The following is a 25,121-nucleotide window of genomic DNA, read 5'->3' on the forward strand; positions in this document are numbered from 1 at the left end:
TTTGTTCTCTTTCTTTTGAAACTTCTGAATCAGCCTTTGCCTTAAGTCGATGTTCCTGAAACTTACTGAACAGCTGTATGAGAGAAAGAAAATGGTATGTTGTTCTTGACACTTTACGGAATAGCTCTATACTTATAGCTTGCTAATGATTAATGATTAGGGATGGTGTGGTGCTTACAACGACCTTAGATATAAATTGAGGCCACATGGAAATTCCTCATACCTTTTTTCTTGTGATGGACTGTCTACAATAATCAGCCCCCTCCGGGCTGGCTGCATGATCCCCTCTGGGCTAGATACATGGCAGTCTTCTTGTTGACCATACTTAGTTGGTCGGTTCAAGGTAGTATAACGGCCTGAAAAGGTCAGAGCCACCCTTCATGTCTATAGATCTGACCTTCTTCATGCATGCAGTAAGAATGACAGCTCAATATGATCACAAAAATAACGAAAACAGGAATTCTAGTACCTAAACGGCCGCAGGTCACTAGGGCATGAGGGAATCTTAGCAATTTATTCTACCGTGATATTTTGTCAGACCAATACCAGCCAGTCTCGATGTGCGCGCGATGTTATATCTACACTTTACGTACAGGGCTTCCCGCCGCCTCAAGACTTATAACGTCCGAGCACTAATTTTCTAGGGTATCTCAACCTCCTGATTCCACTGATTTGATCTTTTTAATTTTCTTGATCAGAAGCAACTCGTGTCATCGATCTGTTCCCTTTTTTGATTCCCAAGGTCCGTTACTCTGATTAGGCAATCAAGGTGTCCATATTTCATAGCTGATACAGATTGTAACCTCTATTTCATATAGATTGACAAGACGAAATAGAGATTGATTAGTATCAGCAATTGAAATGGCTTTTGTCCTCGCATTATTCCCAATTGGTGCAGCTTCATCTAATATAAGTAGGAATTAAACCCTTATTTATTCACGAATATGGTGATCTAGATCCCCCAAAAACTTTCCATGTATCACCTCATAAAAGGCGTTAGTTATGCCATATGTAACAGTAAAGTATGTGTGTACTTCTCCATGGAATCATTTGCATGGCTCTATCCTTATAGCATAATGAATGATCTAACCTTGTGAGACCTTGTTTATCAGCAGTTAATTGTCGAGATGGAAAAATACTATATGGGAAAAAATTCTACGCTTCATACCCTCTCTATAGAGGCTACGGATTATATAAAGCTCGAATTAGTAAATAAGGCTGCAGGGGCCATCTTTAGGCTTCTTAGTTGAGCCCTACCCCACCTTCACCTATTATCATGTATTAGCTACTTTATACAGATCCGGTGGTAGCCGCTGCTTCCCATAATCATCTTGAAGGCTGGGCATTCCATAAACCGTCGTTTGCATAAAATATTTGCCACTTGTTCTATAGTATGTAGCCACAATTAGGAGGCCATACCGCAGGGGTGGTTACACGACGACCAAATCGGGATGAAGTTGCATGTCTATCCAATAAGAGAGTTATGCCCAGGTGGCACACTTAGTCGCCCGTAGCTTTGGCCGCTACTCCTGAGGGATTATATAAGAATTTGGCCGCTAGTTAACTAGTTAGGCTAAAAGATCATTAAGGACAAACACAACGTCTGTTTGTCTCTACAGCGGTATATATGTTCGACCCTAACATCCGTTAGGGACTATAGGAGCAAACAACAGAGGTCATGTGACATCCGACAATATTTCCTTCATTGGTTTTAGGCATTGCTGGTATTGTGGTTTGGTGGAATTTTATAAAAAAACTGTCATTTGGATGATTCTTTTCCTATGGGTGGCGGACTCTCCCAACGGAGGGTCTATAATTTTTGAAAAAATAGGGCGAGGACCAGTTTGTAGCATCTTGGCATTGTCGAAGAGCGGAACTTTCCCTCCTCATCTCTTTCCCCTCGTCAAACCCTAAGCCCGTCAACATGCCTTACACTCAGTCACCCCAAGCATGGACGAGCTCCGTAATAGACTTTACGGTTTCCCAGGCTAAGGATATATCATCTATCGCACCACCTACTCCTACGAATCCAATGCTCCATTCCCAGGCGCTGTTGGTACATCGAGTCCTGCATTAAACGACAATTTCTCAAAGCAACGAAATTTGGGCCAAATACTGGTCGGCCATCATGGAAGATCCTAAGCAATTTGACGGGGCGTCACAAGACCTAGTAAGCTCATAACACCTCCAGAAACAGGTCGAGGAACTGAGAGAGCTAGATCACGGTGGCTAAGCGACAGCTGTGGTGGATATCCAGAGGTGCGCCGGGTGTCAGAATCAGACTCAGTGCTCAATGTCAGTAGATTAAACAATCCAGCCAATAAGGAAGTTGAATTTAATCACGATGTGGTGAATACCAGGTTGTGAGGCTTGTGTAAGGTGCCTACACGGCGCACAGGCTCGTGCTCATATGTCCTGCCAAGGGCTAGAGAAGGTTATGGCTATAGCAGCTGGGGTCCAATGGAGGCCTTCACGTTTCTGCCCCAAGAGGAGAATGCACGGAAGGAGGAAATTCGCAGAGAGGAAGGATCTCGTATCTCTGCACCGTCCCGAGAAATTCGCGCGACATTTAGCGTGGTAATGGGAAGTTAGTCTGGAGTTTTCTATATGGGGTGGACACGTTCTTGTATGCGATGGCGGGATTCGTCGGCGGAGACCCATCTGGGCCAATGCCCAGGCGCCGGAGAGATTGCTTGGCGGCGCGGTGGGCCTGGGCAGCTTGGCATGCTAGATCGCTGTATCGCTGTATCTACAGCGCATGGGCTGTCATTTCCTGGCCCTGATCAGAGGTGGCACATATAAAGGTCCAGTCCAGATCATCCTACTAATTTCCCTTTTATCCCATCAGCCCTCTAGAACCATTCTAGAACCCTTCCAAAAAGGACAAGCCAGCGCGCTGCTGCTTTCTGTCAACCGTCAAGATGGTTCTTGGGCAGTACGACTACATCTTTGCCATTGGCACAATATTCGCGTTCCTCGATGCTTGGAACATTGGTGCCAATGATTGCGCCAACTCTTGGTCGACGTCTGTCTCGTCGCGCTCGCTAAAGCACTGGCAGGCCATGATCCTCGGATCTATCATGGAGTTTGCTGGAGCGTAAGTTTATGATCTGCTTTCCGTTTCCTGGCCTCGTACTCACTTGTGTTCCCAGTGTTGGTGTAGGAAACAGCGTTTCCGATACTATCCGTACCAAGATCGTCAAGATCGATGCCTTCGCCGAAAACGCCCCCCTCCTCATGCTTGGAATGTGTTGCGCTGTGGTTGCCTCCTCTATCTATCTTACCATCTGTACCAAGATAGGTCTTCCTGTTTCGACAACCCACTCCATTCTCGGTGGTGTTCTTGGAATGGGTATCGCGCTTCTCGGTGCTGATGATATTATCTGGTGGGGAGGTGATATTAACTCTGGTGTCGTTCAGGTGTTCCTTGCCTGGGTTATTGCACCTCTCTTATCTGGTGTTGCTGGTGCGCTTATTTTTTTGATCACCAAGTATGGTATCCTACTGCAGAAGAATCCTGCCCTCAAGGCTTTGTACACCATTCCCTTCTACTTCCTCTTGACTACCGGCCTCCTTACCAGTATGTTCCCTCAAGACTCTGATCCATCTGTATCAGCTACTGATAAAACACAGTGCTTATTGTCTGGAAGGGTGGCAGCAGCAGGATTGACCTCGAAGGGGCTGAGATAGCTGGAACTATTATTGGTGTTGGCGTTGGCATGGCTCTTATCTCTGCTGTCTTCCTTTGCCCCTGGATCTACCGCAGGGTGATCATGAATGACTGGCAACTCAAGCCTTGGGATATGATCTACGGTCCTCTTCTCCTCCGCCGTGGTGAAGTCCCTCCCCCTCCTGCCCATGTTGAGACCGTCCGTAACTATTATCGCGGCCACAAGACTTTGGAGGAACTGGAAGCCGAGCGTTCCACTGATGTCGAACAAAGCCACAGCAACGGCAACAGTGAGCCTGGGTCCCCCGATCTCAAGGCAGAGACCCAGGTCACTGCCAACTCGCATAACGAGACGGAATCCATGGATCCTGATGTCGTCAACCTTTGTGGTCCTCGTCCCGAGGGAGCATGGTATAGCACTCCCGTCCTGTTCTGGCTGCTGAAGAAGGCCTTCTTCAACGGTATCGAGCAAGACATTGTTAGCGCCCAGAAGGGCGAGAGCAGACTCGCTGGCGATCTCGAGAAAACCCATGCCCATGCTGAACACTATGATAACGAAGCGGAGTACATGTTTTCTTTCCTCCAAATTCTGACAGCCTGTACTGCTTCTTTCACCCACGGTGCAAACGATGTGGCCAAGTTAGTTTTCCCCCTTCGCCTACCTACTATCGACTCATGTACTGACTACTCCCAGCGCTGTCGGCCCTTACGCAACCATCTATGCTATATGGAAAACTGGTGCCCTTGAAGGCGCTAAAACCGAGGTCCCCATGTGGATCCTGTAAGCCTCACTCCTCCAATAAAAGGCCGCTTCCGTGCTAATCCACATTCTCCAGTGTCTTTGGTGGTGCCGCTATCGCAATCGGTATCTGGACATACGGTTATCACATCATGCGCAACCTGGGTAACCGTCTTACCCTGCACTCTCCCTCTCGTGGTTTCGCTATGGAGCTCGGTGCTGCCATTGCTGTCATTGTTGCCACCAGACTGAGTATGTCACCTTTCATCTATTCCCAAATTATCACCAAACAGAACGCCCCCTTGCAATTGTACAAGATCACTCGCTAACATGTCACACTTGCAGAGCTCCCCGTCTCCACTACACAGTGTATCACTGGCGCTACTGTCGGTGTTGGACTTTGCAACGGCACTTGGCGAACGATCAACTGGCGAATGGTTGCCTGGATCTACATGGGTTGGATCATCACGCTTCCCTGCGCCGGTATCATCTCTGGTTGTCTGACCGGAATCATCGTGAACGCGCCTCGTTGGGGTATGCCCAACTGATTTGGCTGGCTTTGCAAGCTTTCCTTGCTTTGCCGCCTTCAATAAGGCGCTCCCTCCAAGATAAGCCGGGTTTCTTGTTTTCACCTCTCTCTTTGGTTGGTGTGAACCCATTAGTTAGAATATTTAATAATTTAAAGCAGCATATTCTCTGGTCGTGTTTGATATCCAACAGGTCCGCCTTGGTGGATTCTATAAGTATGATTTGGTAGGCAATGAGCCCTTTAATTGCCTCGGTTAGCTTCTCCACCTCCCGGTTGGTGACTCGGCCTGTGCCTTCCACGGGTAGACCTCGCTATTTCGCGCTCCCTTCCCTAGAATGGAAGCCTCGAAGTTGGGCATCGCGGGTTGGAACTCCTAGACCGAAATGCTACTCAGAAAGGATACAAGTAGTACAACATCATCACCACGAATTCATTTCACCTCTTCACAAGATCACATATCATTCCCTCCTGCTGCACGAACCAAATGTTTCTCACCTCCAACTCCTTGGAACTATTCAAACGAATTTCAAATTCCCGCAGCAGCTGCGGGACTATCTTATGCATCTCAATAAAAGAGACATTCTTCCCAACACAAGCCCTCGGCCCAGACCCAAAAGTAAATATAGCCTGCTCCATCTCCATCAGTTTCTCAGTCGTACTCTCCAGCCACCTCTCAGGAATAAACATATCAGGATCATGAAATACTCGCGCATTCCGATTCACAACCCAAGCATTGATACCCACAATAGTCCCGCCGGGGATGTACTTCCCACAAATCGTAGCGCCCGGCTGAGGAACCTCTCGCTCTATAATCAACCCCGTAGAAGGATGGAGTCTCAGCGCTTCTTTAATGACAGCCGTCATATAGGGTAAATGAGCCAGCGATTCACGGTACGAGATCGGATTCCCAACCCTGCCCTTACGAACAGCAACGTCGATCTCACCTTTGACCTTGTCCATAATCCGCGGGTCCCGCATAAGAAAATTCAGAATCGCGCGTAGCGCAATACCCGTGGTAGCGGCGCCAACGAAAACATTAGCAGAAAGATGCACGATAATATCCCGCACCGATAATCTCTCGGGATCATCACGATGCACCGCCATCCAACGGGACATCATATCTTTCCCGCCTGTACCCTCCCCCTGATACGCATTAATCTTATCTCCATCTCTTTTTAGCGAAGCAACAGAGTTGACAGCCTTCAGCGTGAATTGCAGAACCTGGTTCCATGACTCCATGCTGGGCATAAACAGCGTCAAAAGCGGATTCCCAAGGAGAAATTTGTGCATTTTCGGGACCTGTCCGCATAGACTGGCATACACAAGCATACCCTTGATAGCCTGCATCATGCCGTCGATGTCGCGGCATTGCTCCAGGAAGCCAAGTTTCTTAGCGAAGGTGATTTCGCCGATGACATCGAAGGCGTAGTATTGGAGCCAGACGCCTAGGTCCATAGGTGTGCCTTTTGTGGCGAATTTCGAGAGCTGAGATGTGAATATCTCTGTGCAGGAGTCGACTGAGGATTCGAGTTCTAGGAGCGAGGAGACGCTGTATGCATTTGCAACGATGCGCTTTTGATGTCTGTGGTAGGTTTCGTCTCTTGTGGAGAAGAGGTTCATTTGGGGCCTTTTGTTCCATGATATTGACAGGATTGGGAAGAATGCTGTCTTTTATTTTGCGTAAGTGATTTACATCTTTTATCTGTGTTTGTGAATGATGGCAGTCACACCTTCGTAAAGCCTGTGTTGAAGCCGTAAATTATAGGGATAGCGCTGGGATCGCCGACCGAGATATGGTTTGGGCCAATGCGAACAAGTGAGCCGTGCTTGCAGTGTAGGTCAAGAGCTGTCTGGTGATGGTTTCCTTTCCAGACATTGTGCAGCTTCCAGAGACTAGAGTATTTGGCGATAGTTGGACCGGGGATATTTGCCAGTCCTCGTTTATATCTGTTTGCGAAGAGTCGGAGGACTATTGCCGCTAGGATGATGCAGGCAACGAACAGCTTCAAACTGCAAGAAGGTATTTTGAAAGAAACAGGCATACTATTGTAAATCGCAGCTGGAGAAGCGTGTTTGGCAGATGTAAGAAGTTGGTGGGACAGGCTGGCTGTATATTCGCAACCAATGCTTAGACTTATAACCGAGACCAATTGGGGATATTGTTTTTAGAGAGCGGGAAAACTTGAAGTAGTTCTGCAGTAGATGTGGAGAAAATGTTGACAAAAGTACAACCTACGTGGCATTTCAATTTGCACCCAATCACTTCTTGAATGGAAGCTGCCTTAGCTTAAATCAACTGCGGTGAGCGTCACCTAGCCGAATTATCTAGTGCTTGCTCGCCTATTCTATGACATAGGGCCTTGAGGATTGCCTAGCAGTTCCTGAGCCTTATTAATCCTTTCACACAAGCCCTCAGGGTTGTTTCCAGAGGTGACATCTTCAATCCACTCTCGTATGACCCGCGCCTCGAAAGCATTATCGCAACTCCGTACTGCATAATCAAAATCTCTTTCGCGCTGAGTTTCCTCAAATACATCCACCCATCCAGGTTCCAGGGCTCTCATCGTATCCATAAAGACGCCACGAAGAAGAGTAAGCTCATAATTCTCCAAGTGCTCCAAGTAGAGATCGCAGGGTTCTCCATCCTCTTCATGGCCATATGTTGTTCGATCGGGCTCTGTGCGTCTAATTGGCCCTTCCAAATATGCGGGATAATTGCAGGCAGCCCACAAAGGAAGTGCCGCGACACATTCCCAGTCTAAGACAGCAGCCAGCTCTCTGTTGTCTTGGACGAGAATATTTCGGCTGGAAAGGTCATCATGGACGATGATCGATGGTTCAGGGCTGTCTTCAGAGTGGTCCTCATTGAGCTGAAAAACCAATGATAGCATATTTTTCAGCTTTCCAATGATGTCCAATGTTCTTGTGGCATCTTCCTCCCTAGCTTCCTGCTTACGATCAAAATCACTTGATGGTAAACTAGACAGCTTTGATTCATGGTTCCTTTCCTCTAGTAACAGACGGGACAGCATCCAGTCTTTGCTAGAATTGAATGGCCCCTGGTGAACATCCTCATGAATACTCGGCCCCCAGAAAAAGTCCATTGAAACGATTCTGCCTACATCGGGAGGGCCTGGGATTTTCGATTCATTCAGGGCCGATGCGTTGAAATATACTGAGCCCTCAGCAGGCCAAATAGCTTCATCTAGCGGGGAGCCATCGGGAGTACATGGATTTTCATAGATATTCCCAATCCGCTGGAGTTTGTTCTGAAAAAGCTTAGCGGAGTAAGCTGCGAATTGTTTGACCAAGGTCCTTTTCGCAGGAAATGACAAAGAGTGCCATGCATCTGCTAAAGGCGTCCCCGACATTGATCCTTAAGCCTCAGCGGGAGAAGATCCAGCAGGGTCTTGCTCATGTTGAGCTTCAATATTCTCTAGATCCACAGCTGATCCTCGATTCTCTACGTACCTTGGTGAGCACCAGGAAAGACGTCCAGTCAGTCCTCAACCTAGCCGGTATGGGCTACGCAATCTACAAGTCTACCACGATGGCGAAAGACAAGAATGGAAACTTTGTCAAGAAGGTTTATGTGATCGACCAGCTCACCACCTGCGGTGACACCATCAAGTCCTTGATAGATGGATTCAGCACCCGCAAAGATAACAGCATCGCGGTGGATGACCCCGGCGCTATCAAAACACTCACCACAGCCGGAAATATCCAAAAGATCCTCAATGAGTTCAAGAATGCCATTCCAAAGAGCACCCTCGACAAGATCAACAAAGAGCTAGAAGACTACATGTCAACCGTGCAATCTAGAAATGCAGCCGTGGTGGAATACAACTGTTGCATTCAGTTTCTGGCTGAGTCACTCACAGCAGAAGAATATTTTACCAAACAAATCAACAATCTAGGCCAGCAGGGCCTCCAAATCAACCATCTCTCCCGGCTGTTGTTTTCTGGCTCCGCAAGGTCGGCGATGATCTTCGGCTGCAAGTCATGCAAACCCTTAACTATCAAAGCCGCGCCATCCGATACTGGGGCCTCCAGCGAATCCCCATCGCGTTTGATCCCATGCCATTGCAGGACTTTGCTTTTCTAGCTGATGCTCGGCTCAAACTTCGCAAGGTATTCACAAAATCACTGGAGCAGTACGCAGCGAGTGTGCGCAACACATGGCCTCAATACAGTCATGATTAAGGCTTCATGCGAGAACTCACCAAGCCCGAGCTTGACACCTTGAAAGCAAAGCCCACCTCATCAGACTCGGGCTATACCACCTATCTCCGTCTAAATCCGGCTACCTATACCGAATTCGGAGACCGAATAGACATCCGGCTCAGCGAGGTCCGTCTCTGGATGCTCGGCGTGAATCTAGATGCTGATGTCACTGGACGCAAAATACTCTCCGTCGAGCTTATCCACACCGGCGAGGACATCATCCAGGATACCCATCGCAAGGACTTGAAATTTTCCCATGACCAGGTCACCATCGGATTCGATTACGATGTATCCAAAGTGACGAACTTGAACGAAGCTCGTACGAAAAACGTCTTCAGCAAGCAGAATATCCAAAACGACCACTACATTGGCGATAAAGCGGGGAAAAACAGCATTGCGGCGCTGGGTCCGTTTACCACGTGGAGACTGTCTGTTAATACAGATCGAACTAATAAAGAGCTTGATATGAGTGGGGTCACCCGGGCGTTTTTGGAGTTCAGGTGGACCAGTCGGGCATATGTGAGAAACTGAGACGTATAAGTGACGAACTGAAGGAGTGGTCAAATCTAGGACTCTTCGGCAATGACTTAATTCATCGTTCATCCAATTCCCTTAGTAACTATTCGTATGGATTGGGAGGATGGTTGACATGCTGGGGAGGAAGGGAACTCAAGGGAAAGGGAGGGAAGAATGCTTGCGGGAATTATTTTTTGAGGGGACTCACCCTTCTCACCCCGTCGCGCTACGCTCACACGGCTCTCGCCCATTTCTCGCTCTCAAAATGTGCACCCAGCACTTGTCACTCTATATTTCTTTCCCATGTGTGGTCATATACATACGACCATAGGGTGTGGAAAACAGGGCTTCCCGTCCGCTCAGCCGTACTTAAGCCACACGCCGGTGAGTTAGTAGTTGGGTGGGTGACCACCAGCGAATCCTCACTGTTGTATGTTTTTGTTTTTTTCCTTGACTTGGTAAATCCCTCTTGCCGCCCTACTCTTCAGTCCCTTCAGCTCATTCGCCTGAATGCCCTGAACACCACTATTCTACACCTGAATATCCTGTGAGCCTCTGAACCGCTGACGTGTCCTTCCACTCCCGTACTGATTTTTTTTCTTACAGGTGTGTTGTTTTGATCACTCTCTGGTACTAACTTCTATCGGTTGACACATGTCCTAGGATTCAAATGACAGTGGGAAAGAAAGAGGGCCGTCTAGGAGAATCAAATTTGATATTGATAAACTCGCTGGAGGTCACCCCACTACTAACTCACCGGCGAGGGGCTTATATGCGGCCAATAGTTTGGTAGGTGCCGGGTGACAAATGGGTGAGCGCCGTGTTACGGTCGCGCGGGGAGACGAGAGTAAGTGTGCTAACTATAGATAGGGTGAGAACCTTACGGGCCGCGGCGCTCACTGTATAGGCAGCCAAGCCAGAGTTTAGTGTTATAGTGTGATTGGGTATGGATTTGATAATTTAGACGATGGTTTGAACCCCAATCGCGTGCTCTAATCGCATAGAAGGGTATACTAAAAAATAACTAAAAAAAATAAAAAAAAGCGAGAATGACTTAGTCCCCTACAAAACTCCTGCATCAGTATGGATACCGTAATTATTAATAGGATACCGACTACTAGGGTATGTCTACTTCGCCGCCGAGTTGCCCTTTTGCCTGTCAGGCTTCCCTCCTAACATTCTTGACCTTACGTCATAGAATCGCTAAGGTGCCTTTAGAACCTATCATTCTCTATAGAAGTATCTAGGCGGCTACTTTGTTCGCTTCGTATTTATGTATCGAGGATCCATTGGTGAAAGTGGATATACCAGGATTAAGACACCGGCACCCGTATTTTCCCAATCGCATGAGGCAAGCACAGCCACCTCCTCTTAGCCTTGACCAGACTCCAAGAAGTTAGACTGGCTACGCCTCGCAGAGCGCCTACGCTGTGGGGCAGCTACAACAGTAATGTTAGTCCATATCAGGGCTGGATTATGTATTAGTATTTATATCTAGATAACTATCGGAATTCCCACAGCTATACTCTTTCATGACTCTAGACCACACTTCTCAAGTCTCAGGCCTACACTTTACCCATGCCATTCACAGCCCAAGAACGGAAGAAGGTTGAAAGACTCAGACGGAAGTACAGAATTGAATTCCGCGGAGAGCTTCCAAGCCATGAATGGCCCGATTTCCATCGTCCGATTTTTACTGCGGTTGATGAGCTAGGAAAGAGGCAATTCGACACCTATGCGGCTTGTGCGACAGCTATTGAAGATGCACCATGGACTGCAGAAATAAAAAAACATGCTGATGAGCTCTCTGAACGGGCTAAGCGCTGTGTGAGGCGAAATGAATCGACCTGGCGGTTTGCGTGCGAACCTTACGTGTTGGCTCGACTTACTTCAGAAGTCGTATGGTAGGAATTCTAATTGCAACGACCTAAACAAAATGACTTACATTGGATCCCAGCAAGTTTTGTCGGAAGAGAGTATGGCGTTCGGAAATCGAAGCGACAAGTGAGGCGAACTCGACTATAACAGAAGCCCTGCGTGTTCGGCAGAATAAACGAAAGCCATGTCGCTGTTCGCGAGACTTCAGGCTTGGGGATTCGTGAGTCACGGATTAAGAACACATCACATGCTAGTCACTGGCACTAACAGGCCACGCAGAATGGAAGCTATCGGGCTGAATCGGATTTTTGGCCATCGGGAAGATGAACTAATACACCACGATCCAACTGTCCAGAAAGAACTACCAAGTGCTACAAAGCCAGATGCAATATACGGACTTCGACAGACTCGAAACATTGAAAACCTCTTGAACGACACAGCCTGTATAGGTAGGCCGGAGGATGATCAGGATATGCTTGTTCATGAGATCCTGGGAGATCCTCCGCTCAGTGAGGAAGGAGATCCAGTGGTGTTCCCATTTCTTCTTCTCGAGGCAAAGTCAGCGAAGTCGGCCGATAGCGATTGGAATTCCATTAAGTTGCAATCCGCGTTTCCGGTGCGGACACTGTTATGCACGCAGGAGTTGTTGAAAAATATGACTGAGCGGCACGCGAAGCGGCACGCTGATCCATTAGTCTGGTTACTAATGAATAGAGGAGAGGATTGGCGAGTGTCTGTGGCATGCGTATGTAATGGTGCAGGCGAGAAATCTGGGACTATTGGTACTACTGAATATGTTCGTTTCACCTGGGGATCTTGGTCCAATAGACGTTTCCTGGAGTAAGGACGGCGCATGCTAATTTTCTCCCAGCAAATTTTTGATCTATGGGGAGGCTCTATTACATCGAGAAATGGGGCATTACAGCTTCTGCTGATTGTCGATTATGTCTTTGAGTGGGCTCGTGACATTTATCGCGAGGACATATTAAACCAACTCAGGATCGTAGCATCTGGGCAGAATGATTGTGCAAGCATGATTCATCCAGATACCGACATATTTTCCACATTCACGTCAATACATCCTAACACATCGGATGAAAGCTCTAGAAGCACCCAAGACAGCTATCATCTGGGTCTCAAGGGTTTCGAAGCATTGGACAGCCCGTTGGGGATCATTCGACATGCCACCTTTGTCGAGAGTCAATATCGTTGCTTTTTAGTGACAAGAGACAATGTGACGACAATGCTACAATCAACTCAAGATCAAGCTAGGAAAATCCTGGCGAGACAAATTATCACAAAGTTGCAAGAGATTCCTCTATCGATAAGTTGGGCCTGCCTGGGTATGATGGAGGAGGAGTGGACTGGACGTTCTCGGATGCCACGATCACATCATCTCGATCAAATCAAATTCTATGCTTTAGTGACATATGCTTCATTCCTACTGCCGAACTGGGTGAAGGTTCGGGAATTGACCGTGATTGCCGTTGCTGAAGACGCATTTGAGGATCTCGTTATGGCCTCCATGTACAGCCGACGGCGAGTAACTTGTCGGCCGCCTTTGGTGGGAAATGAATGTGAAATCGAAGTGCTGAAGAACATCATCGCTAAACTTCATGCGGGAAATACGAGACACACCCTCTTCGCTGCCATCCGACGAATTTGCCTGAGAGTAGATGGCAGGGGATCTCGGATTCGTTTGGTGGCTAGCAATTCAAGTCCTAGGGATATCGTCCATTACATCTACAACCAGTTCAAGAAAGGGGAACTCGAACCCCAAGAACCATTTTTGAATACATCGAGTTCCTTTGACCAGATACATATGTCAAATTCATCACTGGAGCCTTTTGACTTTGGTACTCTCAATGTTTCCTCAGACGGGTGTGTTCTGGTCTATGCCCACGGCCATCAACACGATGCTGGACGCCAGATGAGCTCGGTATGCGTCTTTCTCATGGATGGACCACCCGATTTACCAACGCCAGCGATTTTAGGCATGGTAATCAAAAACACGTTTGAGAACCATGATGTCTATCATACCTCGCGAATTCATAGGGTCCCGAACATCCGCGGCTTCGGAAAAGATAAATATGGAAAACGGTGGAACATTGAAAACTCTTATGGTATTTTCTCAGAAGGATTTCAATTTGTGGATTGGATCCTATTTCTGGGATGCGAACCTCCCGTTCGCCAAGGTTCGTCACGGCCCGGGCTAAGTGCGTATCTCTTTTCGCGCAATCTTTACCCTTGGCAGGAACCTGGATATATATATTCATCCATCGCGAGGCGGATCTTTAACATTTACAAAATTGTCACTCGGGAGGTTCGATACTGGCGGACTATTGCGAAAGAATCCAGAGACCAGGGGATCGATTGCTGTGATATTTGCGCCGGTGAAGTGGAATTTGGGGGGAATATTTGCGAAGAGTGCGGTTTCGAGATCGACCAAGTAGACGAGTTTTGGTTCAAAAATGCCCTTCTTGGGAAGCAGCCAATTGACTACAGACCCATCGACCCAGACTTTCAAGAATTCGCGCGAAATCTGCGCTTCGATATGGAATATCATGAAGCAGGCGATATCAATGTCAAGTTTGAGAAATATCTCAGTTTTTACGAGGAATTAGATGAGGGATACGATGACTTGCAGGAATTACGAGTGCAGTCTAGGAAGTTTGAGAGGATCCAGTGGGAAGCAGAGTGGCCTTCCAGGAAACGAAAAAGATCTAGTGAGATAGGTTCAGAAACTGACATTGTGGAGGAGATTTAAATCGTGGTGAAATGCCGTTTTCCAAGGAATGAAATGCAATGGTGGAAATTATAATTATTCAAACCGCTGCTGTTTTGAAGGTTGTTACAGCCCAGAATGTCATTTAGCTTACCCAATGATAGACTTTTTTCATTCTACCTCTACCTCTTCAGTAGCATTTTCTCATTGACATTGCAATTATTCTATTATGCCACAGAGATACAGCTCCACGAGGCTAATGTACTAGTATTCTAATGTTCATTCTGTGAATTAAACGATGCAAGAAGGAGAATGGAGAAGCATATGATTATGAGGCAACCATCGGAGGAGGGGTGCCTCTCACTATCGGACACTTAAAGCCTTTTTATCGGCGAGTGCTAATCATGGCTAATTAAGATACCTCTAGGTGTCGGGCCAGCTGAAACTCCAGTGCTGACGGTTTGGATCACACATGCAGATATAGTTTATGCTGGTTCTCTGATTCGACTAAGACTGAAGAAGCAACGACAACATTATTATAAGGTGATGAAGGAGAGCCCGGATAGTCATTGGGCCTCTAGAGACGATAATGATATTTGCTACTTGCTTCGGAATCAACGGAAGCATGATGACTGGCACTGCGTTAACGATTTCGCCCTTGCATCCGCTGTACCAGCTGTTACTCAGATCGGTCTGCATAATAGCTAGGCCCAGTAATATTCCAGATAAGACCCCTAACATTATTCCATGAGGAATAGGAAATGAAGAGATATGATGTTATTCACCGTCACTCAAACTCAACATTAATATAAATGTGCCTAGCAATCTTTTAGTCAAGAATCCAACCAACGCACAATTACAGAACTGCATAATGCCCAACCACTCATATACAGTGAAAGTTTCAACTGCACTCTACAGATGTGAGCACGCTCTGAATAATGCTTTGGATATATTGCCTTCTTATAGGGTGGGATGATATCTATTCTACCAGCAAAATGACACGCTGCATACAATCCAATTGTATTCATCATTTGTTTCTTCAAATTCGCGTAAATAACAATAGAAGAAAAAGAAAACAGTCCCGTATGAACTACCATGAGTTATATTTCAGAGGCGCACTACTTCAACCGTGCCACGAGTCGAAAAATGCGCATTCATCGCGGTATGACCTAGCATGACTGCCTTGCAGTCGTCAGAAAGCCATCCACCCGATTTGAAGCCTGATACCACCGTGTATATAAATGAACCTTCACAACTTGACTATCACGTCTATAGCAAATAGTCGGGTCATAACTTGGATTAAAAAAATTACAAGGTTAGAGTGATAAAGCCGGAGGGGAAAAGAAGGCTACTTATTGTTTTTTAAGCTATAATAGAAAATGTACCTTTCGCTACATAGGCGGAATATACGGGTGAAGAATATTCAGGTGGGCGAATATCCGCCCCAAGTGCCCTCAATAGAGCGGCGAGCCGCCCATACCTAGACTTCCGCACCGGCCCGCAAAGCCTATAGGGCTTTAATTGGGGGCCATTCTCCCCTAAATAATACAAATATGCTAAGTTAAACCCCCTTTTAGGTTATTGTAATTACCCTATATTTAGTATCGTTTCTCTCTAATATAATATTATATTAGTTTAAATAATCTATGATCAATTATTAGTTATTTCTCTGAATCATATTTAAAAACACGAAAAATTCGTTTATTTATAATTTTTTAAAATTCTAGAGGTTCTGTAGAAAGTGGTGGTACTCCCGGATAAATCGTAAATATATATCTAACATTAATATATCAACTTTCACATTTTCTATAATATCTCAACTTCCACCGATCGGATTTTATTTTTAATTCAAATATATACTTAACTATATAGCTAATATAAACCTAGATTCTAAATTTGAACTTTATACGACTAGTAAGAGGTCGTAATATAGCGATTATAAAGGACTTGGTTAAAAGGCACGGTATTATCAATTTCTACGTTTACTAAATCGATAGAGCATAGAGCATCAGAGATTAAGTGTATATCAAGTTCCTTAGGAAGCCACATATACCCTTAGAGAACTTCTCGGGGGTAGCAGCCTAATATGGTTGACAGAGAAGGACGTAGATTAGTTGGAAGACAAACCGAGAGGATTATTTGGTGACCATAACAAAAGGGCCTTGACTTTTTTCCCTTCTTCCGTGACTCGTTTTATGGGCCTTTTGGGACAGTCAACTGCTTCTAAACCTAATGGGTCTCGGGGTGGAAGCGGAAATTGAGATAAAACCAGCACACAGTGACACAGTCTTCAGCTAAATCTAATCTTCCATTTAGTCAACTATGTACATTAAATACAGAAATGAAAGATGACAAGAATATCCAAACATAATGTCGTTGCGTCAATAACCATATTGTTGATCGGAAGCAGGCTTGGCAACATGATAGGAACTATCGCATAACTGAATAGCACAAAGCCCTACACTCACTGCAGCTAGGCAGTTATGAAGACCCAACTAGAGAGAACTAGTCACTCTCATTTAAGTGCTCGCAATCAGCACCGCAGGCTCACCATCAGAGATAGTGATGCAGATTTGTCCGCTTTCATCGGCGGTGATTGTCCCCTCTCCAAAGGTATTCTTCCACGTCCCACCAGGCTTCTTCGAGTCAAAGCAGTGCTTATCCTCAGACCCAGATCCACTGTTGGACGTAAGGACAATGAGGTCTCCACCCGCTCTGCTCCAGGCATATCCCGTATCCGCGACGTACAGATGGACATGGTCGTTGTCAGCGAGGCCACCAGCGGCCGTTCTCGCCGCCGAGAGCAGGGATATGGCCTTGTACAAGTCCGCGTCTGTGCTGAATTTGCTGCGCCATAGGTCCTCGCGGTTTGCGGGGTCGTTGCCGCCCGCGTAGCCCTGTTCCGTGCCGTAGTAGACGATGGGGATGCCCCGGGCGAGAATGACGTAGGCGAGTGCGTTTTTCAAAAGCGACTTGTCATTCTTTACGCTCAGCCATCGCGCATTGTCGTGATTGTCTATGAACGTGCCCAGCGCGCTGGGATCAGGGAAAGCAGTATCGATTTTATCATGCATGTCAACTATGTCCTGGGAAGAGCCCTTTTGCTGGTAGAAGTTGTTCACGGGGTAGTAGACTGCGTAGTTGAGCAGGCCGTCCATGTCCTTTGCGTATCCGGCAAGGTAGGCTGGGTCACCGTCCCAGACTTCGCCGATGGTGTAGACCCCGGCAGCAGCGGAGAAGGCCGACCAGAAGTCCTTTTCAACGTGCTTGACGGTGTCGATGCGCAAGCCGTCGAACGAGTATTCCGTGACGAGCCATTTGACCCATTTCTGGAATAGCTCCCGGATCTCAGGACTCTGTGTGTTCACATCAGGTAGGTCTGATGCGATACGACAGTTTTCAACACTATCCTGGCTTGAGTAGTCGATTGTGCAGGTGGAATGATAGGAGCTCTCCTGGTTCAATGGCTCCGGCTTGTTATCACTGATGGGGCCTCCCATGTGGTTGGCAACTACGTCTGCCATGACATAGATTCCCTATTTTGTGAAACCGGTCAGTACTTTCCAACTTGGACCGGAGGAAACGCTATGGAATTATACTTACCTTCTCATGAGCCGCATCAACTAGACTTTTGAGATCATCAGCGGTGCCATAGTTCTCATTGATACTATAGAGATCCTGCGCCCAATATCCATGATATCCACCTGGCGCATCTGTAGAAATGATAAAGTGAGCAGATAAGTTGCGTCATCGAGAATAGAACAGCCTGAGGAACTAATCGAACTCACTAGCGATAACAGGGGTGATCCAGATTGCATCAAAGCCCATCCCCTTAATATAGTCAAGCTTGGACTCCAAACCTTGGAAAGTTCCACCGCAGTAGTCTCCAAGGTTGCCGCAGGCATCTCCACCTGTATCATCGCTTCCACGGGCAATGCGATCAGTCAAAGCAAAGTAAATATTGCGGGACTTCCATGCTTCTACATCTGCCGCTGATACAGTGCATATCAGGGGGAGTAGGAAAGCTGTCAGGGAGTGGGACAGCTTCATAATTCCGGCAAAAGTGATGCCTCAAATTGTTAAAGACTGTAGTGGGCTTATGGTAAATGATTTGAGTGCGATACCGATCGGAGAAGCTCGCCTTTTATATCTGGATCTCCAAGATTTTCTCTCTATTGTACGCAGCCGGGCTACTTGACATTCCTTGCCATAACCCTTGGCACGGGGTTGCCAATCCTTCATAGATGTGGTTTCCCTCCAATATACTATATCTATCCTGAAAATCTCTCCTCATACAGTTAGCTCGCCGATAATAGGCCGACGGTCCCCCTAGAGAAAAGCCGGGGCAGTGTTCAGACCCCCGGCCCCTGGGCGGCGCGGGGGATCTGCACACAATTTGGAGCTAAAATGGTTAGTCAAACGTCAATCATACTCCAAATACAGCGATAAGTGAAGATAATGGTCCATTGTCGGCCCGAGACGTGACGCAACTTGGAGATGTTTGGGCAAATTGTCGAATATGGTTGCATACTGCGGAATTACAAGGGATTTTCTGCAAAATCTTCGCAGATTGGAATTCTCACAACAGTGCATAATAGTAAGCTAGTCCGCATCAATTGGAAAAATAGCGGATTTTTGTTTTAGTTAGAGTATACGTTGTCATACTTAGATTTCTGTTACAAATTAATCTCCGGAAGGGCCAGTCAGCCTACGACACTACCACATTTAGAGCCTTGCAATGCTTTTTTTATTATGGCGAGACACATAGGTACATGTAGTTATATAGCACAGGGTAGTTGTGATCAAAACGGTCTACTATTTTTGAACGTATTACATTTGTGTGATTGCCCATTGTGGCAGAGTGCTGTGTGGGCAAGTCTTCACCCTGGTGTAATGTATCCTGTCTCGACCGTCTGGTTTTACGTGGGTGTGAACGGAATTCGACACCCCTTGTATGGAAGCAGCTAGAAACTGTATATTATTAAATGGGAAATTCTTAATACACCTTTTGCTGTACGGGCTGAATATTCAGGTGGGTGAATATCCGCCCTAAATAGAGCGGCGAGCCGCCCATGCCCGAAGCCCGAAGCCCGAACCGTGAGCGCTAGGTGGCCAAGGTCATACAACAGCATGTTGTATGTGTTTTTTCATTCTTATTTTTGTTGTATATATGGAGTCAAGACTGTATGCGGATATGACGCTTGTCTAGTTTGCTAGGTCACCGGCTCATACTATATTATTACCAGTAGTAGTACGTAGCTACCAGCCACCCTTAAGGGTCCACCGGGGGTGGAGGCGCATAAGGGTAATAATTTGCTAAGATTAGCAGAAGTAAACTTGGTCCGAATTGTATCTCAAATGGCCTACGGCCAGCCTTTTACAATCTGAGGCTTCATTGATGCCTCAGGAACCGTTGTGGTGGTGATAAAAAGAAGAGGACTCTCATGGAACACTTCCCTTTAGCAAGTATCAGGAATTGTAAAGAATCCTCAGTAGTGGACTTCCGCACCGGCCCACAAAGCCCAAAGCCCAACCCAACCCAACCCGTCAATGGGTTGGGCTTTAGGCCCGGTCCTCGGGCCCATCGATGGGCTATAGGCCTGTGGTAAAAGCCTATAGGGCTTTAATAGGGGCCTATTGGTCCCTAAACAATACAAATATGCCAATGCTTAGTAAATGCATAAATAATACAGATTTTCCTTATCTTTAAGTATTTAACTTACCGTCTAACGTATTTCACAAGCGGCCCGGCCACACAAGCGGCCCGGCCACCTAACGCGAAACACGTCAATTAATTAGACCTTCCTTCTTCAACTACCCACCATGCCACTAATTCGCTCTCAACGCTCTAGAAATTTAATAGAGCAAGAGGGTAGGGTCTTATTAGCTATCCAGGCTTTTAAAAATCAAGAAATCAGCAGTCTTCGCGAGGTGGCGCGCCGTTTTAACGTACCTCGCATAACTCTCTAAGATCGACTACGCGGCCACCAAAACCAAGGAGAAGTACGTGCTAATAACTATAAATTGACAAAGATTGAAGAGGAATCTCTTTAAAAATGGATAATCTCTATAGACTCTCGTGGATCTACCCCCCGTCCTTCTACTGTTCGAGAAATGGCGAATCTTCTCCTTGAACAACGTGGAACTACCCCGATTATTTCGGTCGGCGAAAACTGGGTTATAAATTTTGTGAAACGATACCCTATCCTCTCCTCCCGATTCTCGAGACGCTATAATTACGAACGTGCGAAATGCGAAGACCTAAAAATCATTTAAGAGTGGTTTAATCTTATTTAAAAGACGATCATTTAATTTGGAATCGACCCCGATGACGTTTATAACTTTGATAAGACCGGTTTCGCAATAGGGTTAATCGCTACGGCGAAGGTGATAACGAGAAGTGAATTCTACGGTCGGCGCTCGCTTTTATAGCCTGGAAATCGTGAATGGGTGACTGCTATTGAGTGTATAAATGCTTCGGGGTGGGCCCTCCCTCCGTGTGTGATTTTTAAAGGCAAAGTCTTCCTCGAATCTTGGTTCGACGACCTTCCGGATAACTAGCGATTTGAAGTTAGTCTAAACGGTTGGACCTCTGATGAAATTGGACTTCGCTGGCTTTAAAAGCTCTTTATTCCGATGACTTCTTCGTGTACGAAGGGGGGTATCGACTTTTGATACTTGACGGACATAGAAGCCATTTGACCCCTAAATTCGACGAGATTTGTGAGTAAAATAAGGTGGTGCCGATCTGTATGCCACCTCACTCGTCTCACCTTTTACAGCCTCTCGATATTGGTTGTTTTGCGGTGTTAAAACGATCATATGGTCGGCTGGTTGAGACAAAAATGAGAAATGGAATCAACTATATCGATAAACTTGACTTCCTCGAAGTATACCCCCTCGCACGAATTGAAGCTTTTAAATCGGAGACTATTAAGAATAGCTTTAAAGCAGCTGGTTTAGTACCTTTTGTACCTGATCAAGTGATATCAAAGCTCAATATTCGACTTCGAACCCTAACCCCCCTCTAAGTAGGGGGAGCGAATCAAGTCGAAATTTTACACCAAAAACCCTAGCTACAGAGAAAGAGCTACGTCGACAGGCTTCGTCAATCAAAGCTTTACTTCGTACAAGGTCTCGAAGTCCACCTAGCCCATCAGATCGTGCATTAAACCAACTTGTGAAAGGCTTCCAGCTCACAATACATAGCGCTATTTTACTAGCGAAAGAAAACAAGGAATTACGCGCCGCCAACGAGAAGCAGAAGCAAAAGCGGGCTAGATCTCGAAGGCATATACCCTCTGAAGAAGGTCTCTCAGTTGAAGAAGCCTCTGCATTAGTTATGCAGCAATAGGAAGCAGGTGAAGCACCTCCCCCGGGTCCTAGTATTCCTAGAGAACCGGCTATTCAGCAACGTACGCGGCCCCCCGGGGGTGTGGAATATGCAGATTGCCAGGTCATAGACGAGAAACATGTCCAGATAGACCAATCTCTAGTTGAATTAATATAATGGCGTTTTGGTTGAAATAAATGCATTTAAAATTAACGGGTTGGGCTGGGTGGCCGGGCCGCTTGTGTGGCCGGGCCGCTTGTGAAATACGTTAAGCATAAAACTAACCAAGTTCTCTCTTATAGGAATTGACTAAATTGACCGAGTGATAAGATTAATAAGATCGATTAATTAGATACATATATTAAGTGAGGTTAAACTATCTACCTACTAATAACAAATATACGTAGGCAGCCTTAGACTCCGCCCGCGGGCAAGATCCCTAGTACTTTAATAGAATGATGCACCTACTTTACAAGATATATATATCTCTATATTGATACTCTGTCAAAGTTGAACCCCCGAATTAGGCATCGGGCCGAGATGTTCTATAACAAGCTTATAGACCAGAATATGCGTAAAAAACAGGCATTAATCAGAAAGTTTATAAGCGCTAAGGCCGTACTTATGCATATAAATAGGCTTTATTAGCGGCCTTATAGGTCCCCATTATGGGGCTATAGGTTAGGTTAGGTTTCGAAGGCCGGGCCTATTTGTGGGCTTTACGGAAGTCTAATCACAGCTGTAACTAAGCAAACATATCATAGCGAGAACAGGTGCTAATTATGGAAAATGGGTAACAAACGCTTAGTGATCCTACGCCTACAGGGAATCGGCTGAGAAGATAACATACATTGACATCCATACCAAACCACATAACATGGGGTAACGGAACGGTAGCGCATTTCGGTGCTTCTGCCCTTATCCCATAGTTCTTCCGGGGTGCCAGTGCCCCGGGAGTAACCTCCATGTAATTATTTATGAAATCTATCCATACTCAATTCGTTTTGTTAAATCAGCGACCAACGCTGTGCTACCAGTTCTCCACTTTCTCGGCCATAGATTTAACAAAAGAGGGAGTCCATATGGCCCAAGCGGACCTGACCTAGGTTGATATTCATGCCAGTGGCCCGGCATGGTTACATTCGACCTAGCCGTTGCTCAGCTGGTGTAGCCTCGTTTAAAAAATAAAGGGAACTAAGATTACATCTTGTTACATGAAAGGTGATGCATTGAGAGTGCATGTAGTTTATATAAAGGCTCCTCGGTTGGCTTTTTGTTCTACATCTCTTCACACTCTTCTGCCCCGTTAAACACTTCTACACTTCTAAGCTTTCCTAGTTTATATCTGCAATGGCTGCCGTTGCAAACCTCACATCAAGTGGAACCGCCCACACTGACGGGGACCACGATGAGACTTTCTTTGCCCGTGTGGCAACTTCCCCTAGCATGCCCGAGCTGGTTCCTAATCTGGTCAATCAAATTTCTTCCCTTGGCAAATCTGTTAGCCTACATGACTACACCGATCGAATCGCGCTTGTGGAAGCTGCTCAATCCCTTGTGTATGCCCTTCAAACCCCGCGTGAGGCTATGAATAGACACTGTTGGGCCCAGGTTAGTTCCCAAGCTTTAGTTTTGCGTCGTCAATAGCAACTCATGCTAGCTTCATAGACTGCCACGTATTCCTCTGTGCAGATAGGGATTGATCTAGGGCTTTTTGCTATTTTGTCTAAGGATGACAAGCCCAAATCTGCTGCCGAGCTAGCTAAGGCGACAGGTGCTGACCCAGCCCTTCTCGGTATGTGATTTATCATTTTCCCTGCCTTATCGGTACGCCTGGCTAACCACAAATCTCACTAGCTCGCATCCTAAAGCACTTGAGCGCAACAGGAGTCATCCTCCAGACCGGTGCTAATGAATACCGTCGCACCGGAACTTCTATTACATTAACCTGGCAACTATGCACAGATTCATACGCTTTCGCGTAGGTATAAGCCTATAGGCCTAGAATAGGCCTAGGGTCCTAAGATATAATAAAGTATAATGCTAACTTATTGGCTAGGACTGACTGCCTTAAGCTTAGCGTGGCTGCTCTACCTGCCTATCTCAAGAAGGATGGATATATTAACCCATCTAATGGCAAGGATTGTCCCTTCCAGCTCGGACGCCAGACTAATCTTCACTTCTTCGAGTATGCAAAGGAGAACCCAGTGTTTGCTAGGCATTTTAACAACCATATGGCATTTTACCGACAAGGACGCCCTAGTTGGATGGACATTGGTTTCTATGACGTCCCTACCCTAATCGCTAATGTTGGACAAGATGATGTTCTCCTTATCGATCTCGGTGGCGGCCTAGGCCACGATATCTCAGAGTTTAGACGCAAGTGGCCTGATGCTCCTGGACGTCTAGTGCTACAGGACACTCCCGAGCTTACGGCTCAATCTAAGAAAGAGCAACTCCACCCCTCTATTGAGCCGATGGCGCATGACTTCTTCACTAAGCAGCCTATTAAGGGTATATTTTCCCCTTCTAGAGACCCCCTCTTAAATCAAACTAAAGCTGACATTTTCTTCTATAGGTGCTCGTGCTTACTATTTCCACACTGTTATCCACGACTGGTCAGATGATAGTGCCCGCAAGATGCTAAAGGCTGTAGCGGATGCTATGAAGCCCGGATTCAGCAAGGTGCTGATTAATGACCTAATAGTCAATGATACCGACGCATACTGGGAGTCGACTAGCATGGATATCATCGTAATGTCTACTCTTGCTACTACTGAGCGTACCGAAGCCGAGTGGCATAAACTGGTGGAATCTGCTGGATTGAAGATCACGAAGATTTGGAATTTCCACAATGCAGTCGAGAGCCTTATTGAGTGTGAATTGGCATAGATTTTATTAAGAGGCTCTTACACTCAGAGCCATGGAATTTCGGGTTTTTTTCGGGTTTTTAGCGTGTTTCCCAAAATGTCATGCTGAGATCTCGCTACCTGTTGTCACGATCTGACAATCTTCACATGCTCTATTACATGTCAGGGATCTCACTTTCTCTCCCTTTGCTGCTTTGCCTATTCGGGTAATAGTACCCTTCCCAATTAGGAAAGAGTTTGTTTGCTTGCTAGGATATCTCTGCTTTCAGATTTCCTGGGATTTACCACTTACTCTCTCTCTTGCTCTCTCTCCTTCTCTCCATCTTTGCTTTTCTAGTTTAAATGCACTCTTTCTTCATTGATTGACCTGGCTCGTAACACCTATAATAAAACCTGGAAGCTTTGCCTTGTCTTCCTTATCATAGGTCTTACCGTGTGTCACCATGGAATCAAGAACACTATGAACTCACCATGGAATCAAGAACACTATGAACGTTGAGTAGACAGTATAGATCTATATATATGGAAAAAAGAATAAAGTAAATATTCTCTATTATTCCTTTAGCCCGGAAGCATGTGTCGTTGTTTAGAAGACGAGACAAGATAAGACACGTGATATATAACTTGTCTCCCTAAC

At 46.2% G+C, this 25,121-nt stretch overlaps 7 protein-coding genes across 7 annotated transcripts; 4 read left to right on the forward strand and 3 right to left on the reverse strand.

The window, feature by feature from the left end:
• Window positions 1-2,921: 2,921 nt before the first annotated feature.
• On the forward strand, window positions 2,922-4,957 carry N7517_009210 (inorganic phosphate transporter; the record flags this gene model as incomplete). Its single annotated transcript, XM_056726933.1, has 6 exons — window positions 2,922-3,097; window positions 3,153-3,580; window positions 3,634-4,309; window positions 4,365-4,451; window positions 4,507-4,661; window positions 4,755-4,957. The coding sequence occupies 6 exons, from the start codon at window positions 2,922-2,924 to the stop codon at window positions 4,955-4,957; spliced, it is 1,725 nt and encodes a 574-aa protein (XP_056575505.1).
• A 416-nt stretch (window positions 4,958-5,373) lies between these two features.
• On the reverse strand, window positions 5,374-6,558 carry N7517_009211 (cytochrome P450; the record flags this gene model as incomplete). The annotated part of the gene is made up of 1 exon (XM_056726934.1): window positions 5,374-6,558. The coding sequence occupies one exon, from the start codon at window positions 6,556-6,558 to the stop codon at window positions 5,374-5,376; it is 1,185 nt and encodes a 394-aa protein (XP_056575506.1).
• A 725-nt stretch (window positions 6,559-7,283) lies between these two features.
• On the reverse strand, window positions 7,284-8,309 carry N7517_009212 (uncharacterized protein; the record flags this gene model as incomplete). Its single annotated transcript, XM_056726935.1, has 1 exon — window positions 7,284-8,309. The coding sequence occupies one exon, from the start codon at window positions 8,307-8,309 to the stop codon at window positions 7,284-7,286; it is 1,026 nt and encodes a 341-aa protein (XP_056575507.1).
• On the forward strand, window positions 8,267-9,693 carry N7517_009213 (uncharacterized protein; the record flags this gene model as incomplete). Its single annotated transcript, XM_056726936.1, has 3 exons — window positions 8,267-8,913; window positions 8,964-9,103; window positions 9,155-9,693. The coding sequence occupies 3 exons, from the start codon at window positions 8,267-8,269 to the stop codon at window positions 9,691-9,693; spliced, it is 1,326 nt and encodes a 441-aa protein (XP_056575508.1).
• A 1,563-nt stretch (window positions 9,694-11,256) lies between these two features.
• On the forward strand, window positions 11,257-14,323 carry N7517_009214 (uncharacterized protein; the record flags this gene model as incomplete). Its single annotated transcript, XM_056726937.1, has 4 exons — window positions 11,257-11,582; window positions 11,636-11,776; window positions 11,836-12,352; window positions 12,428-14,323. The coding sequence occupies 4 exons, from the start codon at window positions 11,257-11,259 to the stop codon at window positions 14,321-14,323; spliced, it is 2,880 nt and encodes a 959-aa protein (XP_056575509.1).
• A 2,477-nt stretch (window positions 14,324-16,800) lies between these two features.
• Window positions 16,801-18,331, reverse strand: N7517_009215 (uncharacterized protein; the record flags this gene model as incomplete). Its single annotated transcript, XM_056726938.1, has 3 exons — window positions 16,801-17,817; window positions 17,885-17,994; window positions 18,070-18,331. The coding sequence occupies 3 exons, from the start codon at window positions 18,329-18,331 to the stop codon at window positions 16,801-16,803; spliced, it is 1,389 nt and encodes a 462-aa protein (XP_056575510.1).
• A 4,633-nt stretch (window positions 18,332-22,964) lies between these two features.
• N7517_009216 (uncharacterized protein) lies at window positions 22,965-24,506 on the forward strand (the record flags this gene model as incomplete). The annotated part of the gene is made up of 5 exons (XM_056726939.1): window positions 22,965-23,225; window positions 23,283-23,409; window positions 23,472-23,595; window positions 23,674-24,128; window positions 24,193-24,506. The coding sequence occupies 5 exons, from the start codon at window positions 22,965-22,967 to the stop codon at window positions 24,504-24,506; spliced, it is 1,281 nt and encodes a 426-aa protein (XP_056575511.1).
• Between the last annotated feature and the right edge of the window lie 615 nt (window positions 24,507-25,121).

Source organism: Penicillium concentricum, assembly GCF_028827145.1.
Source record: "Penicillium concentricum strain IBT 3081 chromosome Unknown utg000004l_segment0_segment0, whole genome shotgun sequence".
NCBI classification, from domain to species: Eukaryota; Fungi; Ascomycota; class Eurotiomycetes; order Eurotiales; family Aspergillaceae; genus Penicillium; species Penicillium concentricum.